This window comes from Rousettus aegyptiacus, unplaced genomic scaffold (assembly GCF_014176215.1).
Source record: "Rousettus aegyptiacus isolate mRouAeg1 unplaced genomic scaffold, mRouAeg1.p scaffold_m13_p_12, whole genome shotgun sequence".
Classification (NCBI taxonomy): domain Eukaryota; kingdom Metazoa; phylum Chordata; class Mammalia; order Chiroptera; family Pteropodidae; genus Rousettus; species Rousettus aegyptiacus.
The window spans coordinates 76736791-76753566 of NW_023416287.1; the positions used below are offsets into that span (position 1 = coordinate 76736791).

Consider the following 16776-nt stretch of genomic DNA (forward strand, 5'->3'; position numbering starts at 1 on the left):
AAGTGCTTCTGAAGACTTTTTTCTTACCTTAGCAGAGAGAATTACAGAAATCATTCACAAAACTAACCACAATCAACCCATTCAGTGGTTAAACTGTGAGAATGTTAATGTTTTAAAAGGACCTATTCACAGGAAAAAGTCAAAGGATAAAAACTGCACATAAATTTATTATAGCAATTTTTAATGCACCAAGCAGAACCAAAAAGGTATTTATGTTCATGTGCTTCACAGACAATCCTATATGCTGTCATTCAACTGCCAAAATGAAAGAAACTATAATTATTAAAGTGTCAAAATTTCAGCAACTACCATGCAAAATAATATTGCATTTATTTTCTCAAGAAAGTAACAGAAAAAATGACTTAAAATTCAGATTACAGCCAACACAGTGAGAAAAGAAAAGAAGGGTGCACTTGTAGTAAAACTTATTTGCCCCCTTATTCAAATGTTTTAGTTTAAGGAAGAGATCAACCCTGGACAAGCTCAAGCATCTTCTAAAATAATTTTGCATAGAAAGGTAACAATGAAAGAACAGGAAAGAAAGGTTTTGACTCAAGATATAGAAACTGAACTTCTTTTTGGTCCCTCAATTTGAGAAAATAAGATGCCAAAAGAGTCTCAAATCTTGTAAATGGCCTAGTACACTACTTTGGTCACCGTTCAAGTAAATCCATGATGAAAGAATTAGAAGAGGGTTTGGAAGACGGTGTGGTAGTTATCCCAGGCCTTCCTCAACAACGGCAGATGGTTTCAACTTGAAAAGTTCTAATAAAGTTGCACATAAGGTATGCCAAAAAGAATAAAAATATAGAAGTAGAGACAGGAATTAAAAATTCAAGGAAAAAAATGATTTTATAATCACTTAATTGTTTCTGTCAGTTAAAAACGTGTGACCTAATTCAATAAAAGTCTCTTTTCCTGTTTCTCAACTGTGGAAACAAATCAAGAAACTCTGAGAAAGGATCATTCAGGCAGTTCCCCTTGAACAGAGAGAAGACACACAATACTCGAGGCGAGGTTAAAATACTGGTCAGATTAACCATCAACTTGCGTGTATTAATCGTAAATAATGTAAATAATGTAATTATTACATTTACATCATAAATAATGGCACTGAAACATAAAGTACTTATTATGACCTAATACTCTGAAAGTACTTGAAGATGTGAATTATATAATCAGTCTGGTAGTTCTTTTCTCAGAGTACCATATAATTTGATGTTGTGTCTCTTTAACCGTGACTATGCTTCCAAATGGAGATTATGTAGCATGATGGCCAACAGAATTTGTCTCTGGAGCTACATAAACCTGGTTTAAACCTGGTCCACAACAGCTACTAGCTATGTGACCTTGGACAACCTCTCTAGGTCTCAGTTTTCTCTCAGACGGGAACAATAACAATACCTGCCTCATGGACTGGATATGAGAACTAAATGAGGAAATGCACCTCAGGCAATGAGCCCAGCTCTTGACACCCAGTAAGTGCTCAACTAATAACTGCTAAATTAACGATGATGTTTACAGTAGATGAGCCTCTTAGCTGAATGTATATATTTTTCATAATGTAAGAGAGACCCCTAAAAGAAAAATTAGAGTGGTAATTGGAATCTCTCAATCCTGAAGAGAAACAGAAGACATTTAAAAGAATTTTTTAGGAAGTACAACACACTGAAGTTTAAAAAACATAGTTATGTGGTATACACATACAATAGGTGTTATTCAGCCTAGAAAAAAAAAAAGGAAATTTTCACAAGCTACAAACCTGTAAAATATTGTGGTAAGAGAAATTAGACAAACATGAAATGACAAATATTATATGATTCTACTTATTCATACAGATACCTAGAATAGGCAAATTCATAGAGACAGAAAATAGAACAGAGACTGTTACCAGAGGTGGAGGGAGGGGAGGAATGGGGAGTCACTGCTTAATGGGTACAGAGTCTCTGCATGAAATGACGAAGAGTTCTGGAAATGTACAGTGGTGATGACAGTACAACATTGGGAATGTACTTAATGCCACTGATCAGACACCTAAAATGGTAAACTTTATGTTATGTAAATGTTACCACAATAAAACAAACTGTGAGGAAAATCTCTCCATATTACAGAAGAGTTAGTAAATCATAGCAGACTACACTCAGTTCCCAAATATCGACATTAAAACATGTTTGCTTCTGGAATACCACGCAACGTAAGAAATCTTGAGCATGGCCAAAGGTCCCTATGGGATGTGCTTGCCTGCTCGCTGTCGTCACATTAGACTGCTGCCATTCCTCCAACATGCAGACTTATTCCTGCTTGACATCCTTCATACCTGCTGTTCCCTCTACTTGGAATGCTCTTTCCCCAGAGTTCACAGGGCTCGCTCCCAGATTTCACTAAAGTCTCTGCTTAAATGCTCTTTCCCCAGGGACCCTCCATTTAAAGAAATCTGCTTATATTTGCTCCTGTTCTGTCCCTCTCCATGACCTTATTGCTTTTTTTCTTCATTGCATTATTTCCTGACATGACTTATTTATTTTTTACTTGTTTATTGCCTAACTCCTCCACTCAAATATAAGCTTCATGAGGGCAGCAACCTGGGCCCTCACGTTCACTGCAAGATTTCCAGCCCTTATAAAATAGTGCCTGGCAAAAGGGAGGCATTCAATAAATTCACCTTTACTAAAAAGGAAATAGAGCATAAATCATTACTTTTTTAAAGTTATGTAGCAGTAATACAGTATAATCCCATATTTGTGAGGGGAAAAGAGACAGATATTAATATACATATCGATCTACAAGTATGTGCATTAAAAAAAATGTAAGGAAGAATATATACGACAGTTATATAAACGGCAGTTATCTCTATATAATGAGAGAATGTGACTATTTTCCTTTTGTTTTTGTATTTTCTAATTTCTCTACAAATGAAAGAACTGTGTGATTTTTTTTAAAAAAAGATTATTTTTCCAGCAAATCAATTATTAAGCACTCATATAATTAGGGATATATTACAAAGACTGAACTACAAGGGAGTTCATCAGAGTTTGATATATAATCATGAAAAACAAGAAACAACCATAATGTTCAACATTAGTTAAATAAATTATGGACAATCACAAAATAGAATATTCTACAACCATTTAAAATTATGTTGTAGGAAAACATTGACATGAGGGAAATGCGAGTTAAAGAAACATTGTGTAGAATAAGATGCAAACATTTTTCAATGAGAGGACTGAAAGGGTACACACCAAAATGTTAACAATGTTTACTTCTGATTGTTACTTTTATCTTTTGTCTGCCTTTTCTGTATTTAAGGTACTAAAAATGAACATGCATTACTCTGGTACTCAGAAAAATGAGCTTAAGTGACTGTGTAATTGTGCCAAAAGCTGCCTTCTTGCCTTATTTGAGCACCATCTAGTGCTCAGTATACATAACACAATTTTCATAATGCATTACCATTTCTAAAAAATAGCCTTTATAAAAAGGATATTGTGTAAGCATACAGACAAATTACTACTATACTCAGTGTCTGGCCTAATTTTTAAAACAGTTTAACAATTAATCCAAAAGTCAAAGGATTTTTAATCATAAGGATAAAAGCAGCCATCAGAAAATTGGTTATATTTCTGCTGTTTATTTTCATCCCTCAAATGTTTTAGACTAACTCTTTCTAGACTTGCTCTTTCTTAAGTTAAATGGGTATTTACTCCTTGAAAGAAGAGGAAAGTCAGACATTTGTACATGCCTTATGGTGTTTTATTCTCCCCGCAAACCTACATGGTGGGTATTATGATTTCCATTATACAGAAGCACACACAGGCTCAGTGAGATGAAGCAGCTTGCCTAAGTTCACAAAGCTAGTAAGTGGTGGAGCTGAAATGCAAGACAAAGTTGGTCCAAAATCTATTCTCCCCCTACCATGCTTCACTGCCCCCATTCTTTAGACTTCGCCCCAAATCATTGCACCTTTCAGCAAAAATGATTCTCATTCTTAATAAGTATAAATTGCCACTATATGCTCAGCACTGCTCTTAGTACTCTAAGCTCATTCAGTATTAATCTCAAATCAAATATCGACTTAAAGGAACTTTCAAAGTATATTATCTTATACAATGTTCTGTTAGCTGGGCACATCACATCAGTTTTATAAAAATGCAGGACTTCCTGTTTCCTACAGAGGCTCAGAAGTTCGTTCAGACTTTCATCACTTACTGGTTTCACAACTGCAGCTGCCTCACATTTGGTTTTCCTGCCCTCGTGTGTCTTCTTTCCTGCTCTTTCCAATCTATCATCCGCCCTACCTAAAAAGTCATCTCCCTAAAACGATACTTTCTCCAAATTCACTCAACGAGAACCTACAAGGGATCACAACTCTAATCCTCAGCTTCCTAACAGGTGTGCCAAAAACCCTGTAGCACCTCTAGGCCACTAGACCTGAGCAGCCTTACCAGTTTACTCTGAAACATCCCAAAATTACATTGGGAAGCGCTTACTCTGTGCTCCCTAAAACCTGTTCCCAATCTATTACACTTGTTTCTCGTATCCTTTCAACATAAACTGGAAGAATTAATGGAAGTCATTTAGTCATACTTTACTCACAACACAAAGATCACTCTACCCATATGCACAAGGTTATTCACTGCTGCACTGTATGTAATAACAAAACACTGAAAGAAATCTAAATGGTAAAAACACATTGCTCTATTAATTTTGATATAGTCAGCAGTAATATGCTGTGATCCATCAATAAAAAGAATGAGAAAGCTAATATAGAGACAGCTCCCCAAGACATACTGAATTAAAAAAAAAAAAAAAAGCCCAAAGTGCAGAAACGTGTATGTGTTATTATTTGTCTAAAAGGAGGAGGCTATATGTGCATATTTGTTTATATATGCATGTGCTATGGTCTGAAGGTTTGTGTCCTTCCAAAATTCATGCTGAAACCCTAACTCCCAAAGGTGATGGCATATTATATTAGTAGGAGGGCATTTGGGGGGTAAGTAGGTCATGAGGGTACAACCCCCATAAATGGGATTTGTGCCTTTTATTAGAAAGACCACCAAAAGATTGCTCACACCTTGGACCGTGTGAGGACACAGAGAGAATGTGCCAGCTATGGACCGGAAGAGGGCCGTCACCCAGCCATGCTGGTGCCACGATCCTAGACTCCCTGCCTCCAGAAATGTGAACGATACATTCCTGTTGTTTATAAGCTACCCAGTCAGTGTTGTTCAAACAGCCCAAAAGGACTAAAACAGCACGCAGTATCCCTTAAAAGGACGTTTAAGAAAACCGATGACACTGGTTGCCTCTGGGGAAGAGAACCCGGAATGTAGGAGGACGAAACAAGGAGACTGTTCATTGTTATAACCTTTGAATCCCTTGAATTTTGAAACACAGGGACGTATTATCTTCTCAGACAAAAATAAATAAAATTTTAATTTTTAAAATTCCACCTACAGACACCATGGCTCCTCCATCTCTTCCTATCATCTTCCAATGCAAGGGAGGACTCTGGCTCACAGAGCAGGCCCCCTTTGCGTTAGGCGGGCTAGTGTCTCCCACTGTTCCACACCCACACACAGAACTGTGTCCTGCCTCAATGCCTTTGTCCATGCTCTTTGCAAACGTGTCTGAATCCTTCCTTGCTCGCTCCCCTTCTAAATCAGCCAACCCCTTTGGGACCGTTTAGATTCTAATCTCTCCAAAATACTTTCCAGAATCCTGTAATCCCAGCCATCCCACACGGAATCCATGCACCCTCTAACTTTCTATTTATCTGTAATGTGTATATCAATCTTATAACTGAATTATTTTTAACAGCAAAACCAAACGAAAACTGTGTAGTCAAGAATAATTTCTGCTGAAGGAGTGACTACCGCAATATGATGCCATTAGAACATCAAAAAAACTGAAAACCTGATCACATCCTTCCTGACGAAAATCTTTCAGTGGTTTCCACTGGTATTAGGACAAAGTCAAAACTTCGTAATATTTTTCACAATAACACTCAAGTCTCCCAACCCTCCTCCCCTCACCACCTCGCTTCAGTTTCTCAGACCTGACATGTTCTTCCTCACCACTGGGGCCCTCTTTATGGTGTTCCGCTACCTGGCCCAGTCCTCTCCTATTCCCAAACTCCTTTCCTCTGGCTGAGGAATCAGTTTAAAGGTCACTCCTCTTGAAAAGAGTACAGGGGTGACAGGTATAGGGCTGGGACAAAGACTTTTCATTAAATATCCTTTTGGTACCTTCTCAGATTTGAACCATGGGAATGGATTACCTTTCAAAACATAAATGAAATAAAAATGTCACTTCTTCCGGGAAATGTGTGACTCACCCTGCTCTATTCTAACTAAGGCAATGAGATACTCGTGCTGTGTTCATGCTTCTCTGTACTTCTTCTGTAATAGCCTTTATCACACTTCGCTGGACTTGCTTACTGCTTTACAGACAGATTATCAGTCCTCTGAGGACAAGAGACATTATGTATCATTACCATTATACCATGAGAAACGAATGATAAGTAACAGTTTATAAAGAGTAAAAAGGCGTCTGGTCCAGCAGTCCTCAGTGACAAGCGTGACACATTCTGGTGTTCACATGCACCATACCCTCATGTGGGGATACTCAGATGCCTATGAACCAAAAAATAATGAGCACAGTTTTGTGTTTTGTTTTTGCTATTACTTAGCAACAAGTAAAATCAGCCATGTAAGTAGTTTTAAAATACTTTATTAAGGAAAATAAACAGTATATTACTTAAACTTTGTTCTTGAATTAACCTTGATTTATTTGACCTTTGCTTCACAAATAATTTTAATAGGGTGAAAAGTTAAAAAACACTGAAGAGTGTAAATAAGATTCTGCATCCATGCCTGGAAGCTCTAACAAAATCTGATTATTCTGGAGCCAACAATGGTTTATAGTAAGAAAAAATCAGATTAGTCCTACAGGCCTGAGTGTTTCTAAAAAATTGGCAGACATCAATTTTTGGCTGCAAAAAACAGGCTGTACTTGAAGACAGCACATATGGATCCAAGGAATTCCAGGAATGAGCAATCTCAGAACTAAGTCTGGATTCAGGGTCTTCCCTACAAAGATTCATTTTAGTCCTGAATAATTCATGAACTAGGTAATCCCATCCCTGACTCTGTCAATGAGGTGGCACCTGCTACCTCAAAACCTATTCAATGGCAAGGTTCTAAAGGTCACACTTTAAATATCAGAACTAAGGGGCAGGGCAGTATCAAAGTGACAAAGGAACCAAAAGCACATGCAACACTACAAATGAAGCCTCTGTAAACATTTCCCCCGACAAGGTGCAGTTTATTCACCTTACAGCTTTTTACACTTTCTAAGATTCCTTTATACTTTTCTCTGTAACATAAGGTGAATTAATAAAAAGAATGACAACAAAAAGAATAAACACATGAGAACAGCACAGGACCTTTGAGAAAAAAAGGTAATTAACCAAAACAAAACTATAAAGCCATAATGATTCAAACTGCAAGGCACCAGCACAACTATGGCAAACTTAGAAGGTAAAAAATAGACAAAAATGGCTAACAAATTAGTCCCATAACTATTTGCTGAGAAGGTCATACTTTCTACAATGCTCTGAAGTGGCAACTTTGTATAAATCAAGTACACACCCCCTCCTTCTTTCTTCGAAAGTGCATTAGCTATAATTAGTTTTTTTCTTTTCCATTCAAATTTTAGAATCGGCTTATCATGCTTTCCTCCAGCCCACCCCCCAAAAAAGCTATTGGGATTTTATCTAAATGCCTTCAATCTATAGGTACATTTGGGAAGAACTGACATTTTTAGGGTGGTCTTCTTAATCATTAAATGTGGTACATGTCTCCACTTAGTTAAATCTTCTTTAATGTCTTTCAGAAGAGCACATATTGATTGAACTGCAGTTTACATCAGTGAAAACAAAAATTATTTGGCTATTAAATGATGATCTCTTTATGTGCCTTTTTCTCCTCTACGTCTTATTCTTACAACACAAACCATGGTACTCGATGACAATTCCTCAAGGATTGAAAAAAGTTCCCAAAATTTGTTGATGCTATAGCTCGTCTCCAGTTTGGCCTCTCCCCAATTCAAAGACACTTTTAATTTTCTAAGGATCTCAGAAGCAGTAATAAGTTGCCACTTCACATAATATACAACTCACCCATGCTATCACATAAACTGCAAACTAAGTTAAACTTCTAAGGCCCAATCCAATTGCACCTGAAAATTACATGTTAAAATTTATTGCCAAAATATATGAACAAACAAGTCACAAAAAGACCAATAATCCTTACTCCTTAAACATATAAAAATAAACATAACCTTGATCATTAAAGGCAAATTGAAACCATAAAGACAACATACATACACACACACGCGCGCATGCACGCGCGTGTGTGTGTGTGTGTGTGTGTGGAGAGAGAGAGAGGGAGAGAGTTTTGTGTATATTTTTTAATTAACCTTCATAAGACAGAGAGACAGACCTTCCAATCCTCAAGTCAAGGGAGAGGGGAAATACAGACTTATTTGTCACCATTATATCATTTGTGTTACTGAAAGTTGGTAGGTAAAGTAAAAGAATTACATGTTTATCTTTATTTAGTAATGTCATGTAATAAGAGCTCTTCTTTACAGAAGAAGTCTAGTTAATAAATGGAGAAGAAAAGACCAAATTAGAAATATCGCCATTTTGTTATCTCTTATGAAATAGGTGAATGAAACTAAAATCATCAATGGATGCTAAAACACATGCAAACCTCTGATTAATCTTAGGACGACCAATATAAAACCACACATTTTCTGTATCCTGATATAATACAAAGTACATAGCATCATTTATGAAATAACCTTACCAAAAATGTTTAACCTAAACTTTATCAAGCCTTTAAATCTGACTTCCAGTTTACAGAAAGTACAAGAAATTAAAAAAAAAAAAATTACAAGATATAAGAAACAATTAGGAAAACACAGAAGGTAGAACATTCTAGAGAAAAACTGACCCAGTTCAAAAAAAGTTATCAGCATGGGGAAAAAACAGTGGCAGGGGTTGGGTGGTATTTCATAGAATGCAATATCTCCCAGAAATGAAAAGGAATGAAGTATATTTGTATGCATGAAAAATGTTGTATGCAGCATTATCGGTTATAACAAAAGACTGAGTCTATGGCCACGCCATCCTGAATATGCCCAATCCCGTCTGATCTCGGAAGCTAAGCAGGGTTGGGCCTGGTTAGTATTTGGATTTGAGACCACCTAGGAAGGCCAGGTACTATAGCAGTAAAAAAATACAAAATAAGGGATTATAAACTGACCAGGTCCTTGCAATCTGTGAGGTCAACCAAGGGTTACTTCACCCACAAAAAAAAAAAAAAAAAAAAAATCAAAAGATTGGAAACAATCTAAATGTCCACCAATAGAAAACTGATTAATATATTAATATATTGTAGAAATACTCTGCAGCCATTTAAAAGAATAAAGCAGTTGCAAATATGCTTATACAAACAAGATATATTTTATGTACCTGTGGGGAAAAAAGCAAGGGACAGCAACCAAAAAAGAAAAAGCAAGGTATGTGCAGTATGCTAACTATTTGTGTTTAAACAATTTTATAAAACTACATGAGATATATGCTTAAATAAGCTTGTACTATCATTAGAAGGATTCAAAAGAAACTGCTACTAGAACTCATCCCTGGGGAAGGGAGGTGGCTGAGTGGGAGAAAAGAAAGAGAAAAACTTACGTCCTACTTCTCATCCTTTTGGATTTTCCACTGGTACACATATGATAAATAGGTGGACAATGGATGGAAAGATGGATGAACGGACATACAGAACGTTAATTTTTTTTTAATGGGAATACTGCATGAGTTTATGTGGCCCTCTATATGAATTTTCAATCTCCAAGTGATCTCTTACCTGCTGGTTGGTGCAGAGAAGGAAAACGAGAGAAGCTGATTCCAGAACGGGTCATTCTCTGAAACAGATTCTGTGCCTGACAACTTTTTTAAGTACTCATTTTTAGGAAGATCACTGATTCTGCTGCTGTTCGACCCCATCTTCTAATCTGGTAGATAACTTGTCCTTAAACCTTCATTTCCACACGACAACCTATAAAAAATGAAAAGAAATTTCACAGTTGTTCAAAATAATCATACTTTTCCTACCCTTGATCTAAATGTAAAGAACTGTAAACTTACTAAAGGAAATATACATCTCTTTATTTTTAAATATATTAGACACTAGATACAAAGTTATAAGGAGAAAAATGGAACTGACATGTATCTTAACCAACACAAACACAAAAATCAGAATCAATGTTTGCAGACCTTAAATTGGGCACACCTCACTCCCCTAGGCAGCAACAACAGGGTACTATCTTCTGGGAACAGTGAAGGCAGTGCCCAAGGCAGCTGAAACGCCTGGAAGGAACAAGTTCAGCTAAGCGAAGGCTACCCTCTGAGGTACTCTTGCCAGAAAGTTTCATCCGCACCCTACCCTCACAAAAAGCAAAGTAGAAAACAGAAGCCCAATGGCATCACTTCTGCAATGATTCATGCCAAGATTTCCAAACACACACAAGCTGGACCCAATTTACATTCAACTCTCAAGACGCTTACCAATGAAAACTAGAATAAAATGGAACTTGAAAAACCTGCTATCTAATCATCTCACCTAAGAGTCCTACCGCTTTTCCCTCTCTCCGTGCCTCGGAACACTTCCTTGGCTTTCAGCCTCTTCTATCTGTCAATAACTGAGCCTACCTCCTGGTTTCACTAGTGGCTTCCATGATATTACTGTAAAATCTCTCCTAGTCCCCAATATCTGACCGGAATATCAGCTCTATCTATAGCCCTAAAACTTAAGGTTTTTTAACTCAAGGTTTTTATTTATACGTATGTATGTACGTATATATACATATATATGTATATATATACACACACACACACATATATTACATAATACATAAGCAATAATTTGGTATATAACGATACATCTTACAGAAGTCTGTACTAAAAATGAGAAGCATGTTATTCCTGAGGCTTTTAGTAGTAAACCATTCAAAAGACCTACCTTTAATGCAATGTAATTAAGAACTCAATCTTAACATGTGCAAAACTGATTACTTATATGTCAGAAACCAGTCTAAGTAATGTACAATTACTGATTCACTTGTCCCCATTAACAATTTTCAGAGATAGTCACAATGTTCTCATTTTACAGATAAGGAAAGTAAGGCACAGACAGGCTAAGTAACTTTCCTAAGGTCCCAGGGATGGTAAGCGGCAAAGCTAAAATCTGAACCCAGGCAATCTAATTCCAGACTCTCCGGTCTTTACCACTCTGCTAAGATGACTCTCCGATGACATCGACAAGTCCTTTGGGCTCTTCTCAGCATCCACAATTCTACATACCATCTTTTAAATTGGTCTCTTCCTTTATATCCCGGCTACCTCCATGCTAGACAGGCTTCCGTAATCTCACATGACTTAGTACAACAGTATCTGGGTTTCTTTGTTTCCAGTCTCTCCACTTTGATTCACTTTGCTCACTCAACTACTGTATTTATTATTCTTTTTTAAAAAACAGGCAATTCAGTCCAGCACTGCAATTAAGACCAAAAGTTCTACTGTGAGACAGACCCTACTAAGTCTGTGCAGAGTCAGTCTGAATCTCCATTTTACCACTTAAAAACCCCTACTGTATAATGGAGAAAATAGTACTAGCAACTCAAGATTTTCTGAGGTTCAATAAAGCAAAATGGTCCATTCAAAGCACTGTGTAAAGGACTTAGCACAGAGTATGCTTACCCAAGTAAAAGGTAAAATATAGTTTATTTTTAATATTAGTACAAGTACCACTTCCATCATTTCACTCAGCAGCTCAAAAACAATGATTCATTGCCTGAAAAACAGAATAATGACATTCAAGACCCTTCACAGTTTGAAAGGTCACTTTCCAGCTTTATTCCCAACTACCCTCCAAACCAGTGGTTCTCAAATGTAAATGTACACTAAAAAACACCTGATGAGCGTGTGGTTAAAAATGCAAATGTCTGGACTCCCAAAATTCAGAATGTCAGAGGAGAGCCCAGACATCTGCATTTTCTAGAAAGCATTCACAGTAATTTCGATACAAGTGGTCTGTGAACCTCAATTCCTGCCTTTACACCTGCCTTCCACATTTGTCCCACAGCATCTTAAACTGTATTCACTAAGCGGAGTGATCTCTTTTCTTTCTCTGTAATCCTAGGATGCTCATTATCTTCACCACTCATTTGGAATTTACCCTTCTAATAATGCCTCGTTTTGCTGTCTGACTCTTATACTGCTATTCAACTTTTCAATCAGTTACTTCCCCCAACTCAGTTTTACCATCATGAGTGACAACAACACTTTGAACAAGAAATTATATACTCAATATTTTGTATTTTGTGAAATATTTGATATATATATAAAATTAAATACCTTCTTTTTATATGTACTGATTCACTGTCTCCTGATTTAACATGCCTTAAATAGAACATAAACATTAGGAGATCTGAAAATCCATGATATTCAAATTCTGTCCTCATGCTCTCAAAATATGCAAATGATACCCTAGTACGCTTTGTCCTGACTTAGGTTGAAAATCCATCCATAAATCACACAGACATAACACACATACATGCACATCATCTGTAATCAAGAGCCTTTAAAGCAAAACCTCATAGTTGAAACAAGACACCAGAGAAATAGTGGGCAATGGTCACCAGCCAAAGGCCATGTTACACACCACAGTGCCATGAGTCCACCAAGCAATGGAACATTCCCTAAAAGGTTACTATGTCCCAAGTGCTATATTAAGTACAGTTGTGTATTCCACTCCAGTGAAATGAGAGTAACGAAAATAAAAAGATATAAGCCCACAAATATAAAATCAGAGGTGTGGGAAATAGAAAGGTGACAGAGGGTGGTAAATGAAACAGCAGAGCTGAGGACATCCCAACATAACGATCTGCCAAAGGGGACACTAACAAGAAGCAAGCCAGGCCACCCCATGGAACTCTAGGAGGCAAAAGAGCTGGAGAAAACACCATAGGAGACGGGGGCAAGATGCAGGGTTCACACCTGTGCGTCTCCCCCCTGCCGCCGGGCAGAAAATCACGTGCAGGCTCTCCAAAGAAATCTGACTGGAGCCTGGACTCTGAAGCCAAGGCCGGGAAGGGTAAGGAGGTAGAAGATGAAAACAAAGGGATGAAGTCAAAGTGTGTGCTTGCTCCAGTCACACAGGGGGTTTCCCAGCCTCCAAGGCGGGAGACTGCATGATTCGTCTCAAGAAAAACTGAAGGGGGATCCAGGGAAAAGATACAGATGTTTGGGACTAACCCCCTTTAAAAACTGGCTAGCCACCTACAGCAATGCCCACCACTTAACAAAATCCACTCACAGAGACAGCTCCTAATCAATTTTGGGAGTCTCGTTCTTAAGTAAGAATGGACAAGCAAAAATGATTACACTTGTTTGGAAAGCCTCTAACATGAAATGAAGAAACCAAAAGAAATCAAAGAAAGGAAAGAAAAAACAAATGATTCTGAGAGAAGAAAAAATTAAAAACTAAAATATCCTCAGGAAGATAATAAAAACAATAAAGGCAGACATTCTGTAGCACCTACTATGTCCTCAGGCCCTATTCTAAGTGCTTTAAACATATTGACTCATTATATCCTTACCACAACCTATAAGGTAGTGGTATTCTTGTTATTCTTATTGCCTGGATCATGGGTTAGCAAATTATGATCCAAAGGCCAAACCCAGCCTGATGCCTGAAGAATCATTTTTTACATTTTTATATGGTTGGGGGAAAAAACTTGTGACATGTGGAAATGATAAGAAATTAAAATTTCAGTGTTCATAGTAAAGTTTCATTAGAATACAGCCACATTCATTTGTTTGCAGATCATCTATTGAGTCTTTTGTGATGTAATAGAGTGGAGGAGTTGAAACGAGACACCATATGTGGTTATTCTTATCCATTTATACCGCTATTCAACGCACTCAGTTACGTAAGTGACAATGACAGCATTTCAAGTGCTATGTGTATTGTCATACTGTGACTTTTTTTTTTTTTTTTACTAGTTGAGATCTAGCATGTCAAAACAAGAAAGTAAACTCTGATGGCACACCTTTAAGTCATAGTGGAATACAGATTATTTTTAAGCAAATTAGATGTCAAAGTATTATGTTTATTATGTAATAGCACCACAGCTATGCCAGGAGAATACGGTATAGACAGACACTACCGACTAAGCACTCATCACAACAGCCTGACATGCCCTATCTCCCTGCACTCACTCCCAATTTATGAGGGCAACAATCAAGAAAAATAGAAAACATAAAACAAGGCATTTCATCAGAACAGAATTTTTCCCCAAAATAAAAAATAAAAATGAGGCTACAAGCCAAGTAAGCTTCCAAATGGCTCATCGGTTAACCAATCAAGGAAAGTCATTTACTATCGTGAGTTAAGTTAAATTGTGTTTGATTACAGAATCTAAAGAAATGTGTCCAGAGGAAACAAACATCTTTAAGACTTGTCTGTAAAAACAGTTGCTTGAAGAAAAGTGTGTATGGAACAATTACAGCCATGAATATTCCCCCCAAAAAGTTGAGAAAATACTAATTTAATATAATCTAAAGTAGAATCTGCTAAAATATATAACAACTGATGGTGGTAAAAATATGTGTGGAGCAGAAAATACCTTAGCTGGACAAATATACAAACCTCATGAAAATACAAGGTGTCCGTTGTATAATCAATTAGCAGGCGCTTTGCATAAATTATTTGAATCTGCTGTGTTACTGAAGCACTTACAATGATTAACTTCATTCACTCTCATGAACTTAATCAAGTCCATGAAATTTTTGTCCAAAACAGCTGACTATTCTGATATTTCTTACTACACAACAATATAATGGCTTAGCAGCGATAGAGTTTTATTGAAATTTTTGAGCTCAGAGTTGAGACTGAAATTTTCTGAACAAGAAGAAACCCCCTCAACCACATTTACTGAATATTGAATAGTTTTGGAAATTAGTTTTTGCTGGAAAGTCTACAATATTTCTCAATGAATTCAACCTAAAATCAGAAAGCCAACAGCACTTACATGCAAACGTATACTGAAGTTTTTGTTGTCATTTCAAGGACCACTGACATTGTTTGAATCACAAATAATATCAAGCTGCTTTATACACTTCCTGTGCTGTCAAAAGTTAAACTACGATGCAAGATCTCCGAGAGCCCCACACAAGCATGCAGCAGATATGCTTTCCAAAATCAAACGATAGTTCCAGCACCATTTTTCAGACCTCGATGCAAGAACAAAAGTACTTTCCACATTTCAAAAAACATTGAACTGTCCAACGAGAAGTTTCTGCCTACCCCACAATTAGAAAAGATTATTCTACAATGGAACGATTTCTTAAAAGGTAAATATCAAGAAAGGAATCTAACAATTCTACGGATCTTCCAAGCAATAAAAATGTCCTACTAAAACCACATGCTCATGGATTGTTATCAGTATCTGGCAGTACCTATCTGTGTAAGAAGATATTTTCAAAGATGAAATATATAAACTCTCATTACACATCAGCATTAAATATGAACACCAATAATCAATCTTGACGATAGGGAATACTAACTTTAAATCCCAATTAAAATGTTATCTCCCCATCAAAAAAAAAAAAAGATTTCATTCTTATCAGCAAACTTTTATTACGAAAGTTATTTTTTAATTCTCAACCATTATTAGCATTATATTTTGAATCCATCAATAAAAAACTTGTGGAAATTTTTTCTCTCTTGTTATGTAATGTACCAACATAATAACCTTCTATTCACCACTTGGCCCACAAAACCTACTAAAATATTTATGATCCTGCCCTTGACACAAAATGTCTGCCAACTCTTGGCCTAGAAGAATAAACTGAGGCTAAGAAAGGTTAAATAACTAGCCTGAGATTCTAGAGCTGGAAAGTGACACAGCAGGTTTCAGGCCGGGGCAGGCTGGGTACAGAAGGCATGCTCTTAAACCACTATGCCACACTGCTTCCAGGAACCAAGAACAAGATGCTATGAAGAAGAAATAATCGAAGAACAAGGACACCTGGAATTAAAACCAGGATAAAAATTTAATAGAAAGGAGGTCAAGGAAACTCCCATAATAAAGAACAAGAAGACAAACAGATGGAAAACGGGAGACAGAAAATTGGAAGACCCATTTAGACAGTCTTAATGGTAACAGGAGTTCCAGAAAGCAAGCATGAAAGCAGAGGGGTGTTACACAGTCAAGCCGGCAACTGAGATTCACCTTATGCTCCTACTAACAAACACATGAAGCCTCTGGGACAGGGACAAAAACAATTCACTGCTCACAGCAACAGCAGCAGCCAGGGTAACATCTTGCATCAGCTTCCTTGGCCCCAATCCCCATAGGTCTTTCAAAGTATTTGATAAAAATTGATAATATGTTCATGGAAAAATGAGCAAATGGGGATGGGGGGGCAGGGAAATGAGGTAAACTACTCAGCTTGTCAGTGAGCAACATTTATGTAGTCATAATAACGGAAAGACTGAACACTAAATTAACCAAGAATTCATATGTATCTGTACTGGAAAAGCTGGAAGAGGGGGAGGAGGCAGAAGAGCACCTCGTCTACCATAAGGAGCAAATAAGTATAACCTAAAATTGATAAATCGCAAAACAGCTATTAGACATAATTAT

General features: G+C 37.0%; 1 protein-coding gene and 1 pseudogene across 4 annotated transcripts in view; one reads left to right on the forward strand and one right to left on the reverse strand.

The window, feature by feature from the left end:
* Positions 1-16776, reverse strand: part of DYM (dymeclin) — a 257018-nt gene that overhangs the window by 231733 nt on the left and 8509 nt on the right. For all 4 annotated transcript variants that reach the window (XM_036230028.1, XM_036230032.1, XM_036230030.1 and 1 more), the window contains exon 2: positions 9933-10124. In XM_036230028.1, the coding sequence (XP_036085921.1) occupies positions 9933-10072 (140 nt within the window). In that variant the 5' untranslated portion in view covers positions 10073-10124. The remainder of the gene's footprint in view (positions 1-9932; positions 10125-16776) is intronic.
* On the forward strand, positions 9177-9295 carry LOC118610081 (annotated as a pseudogene).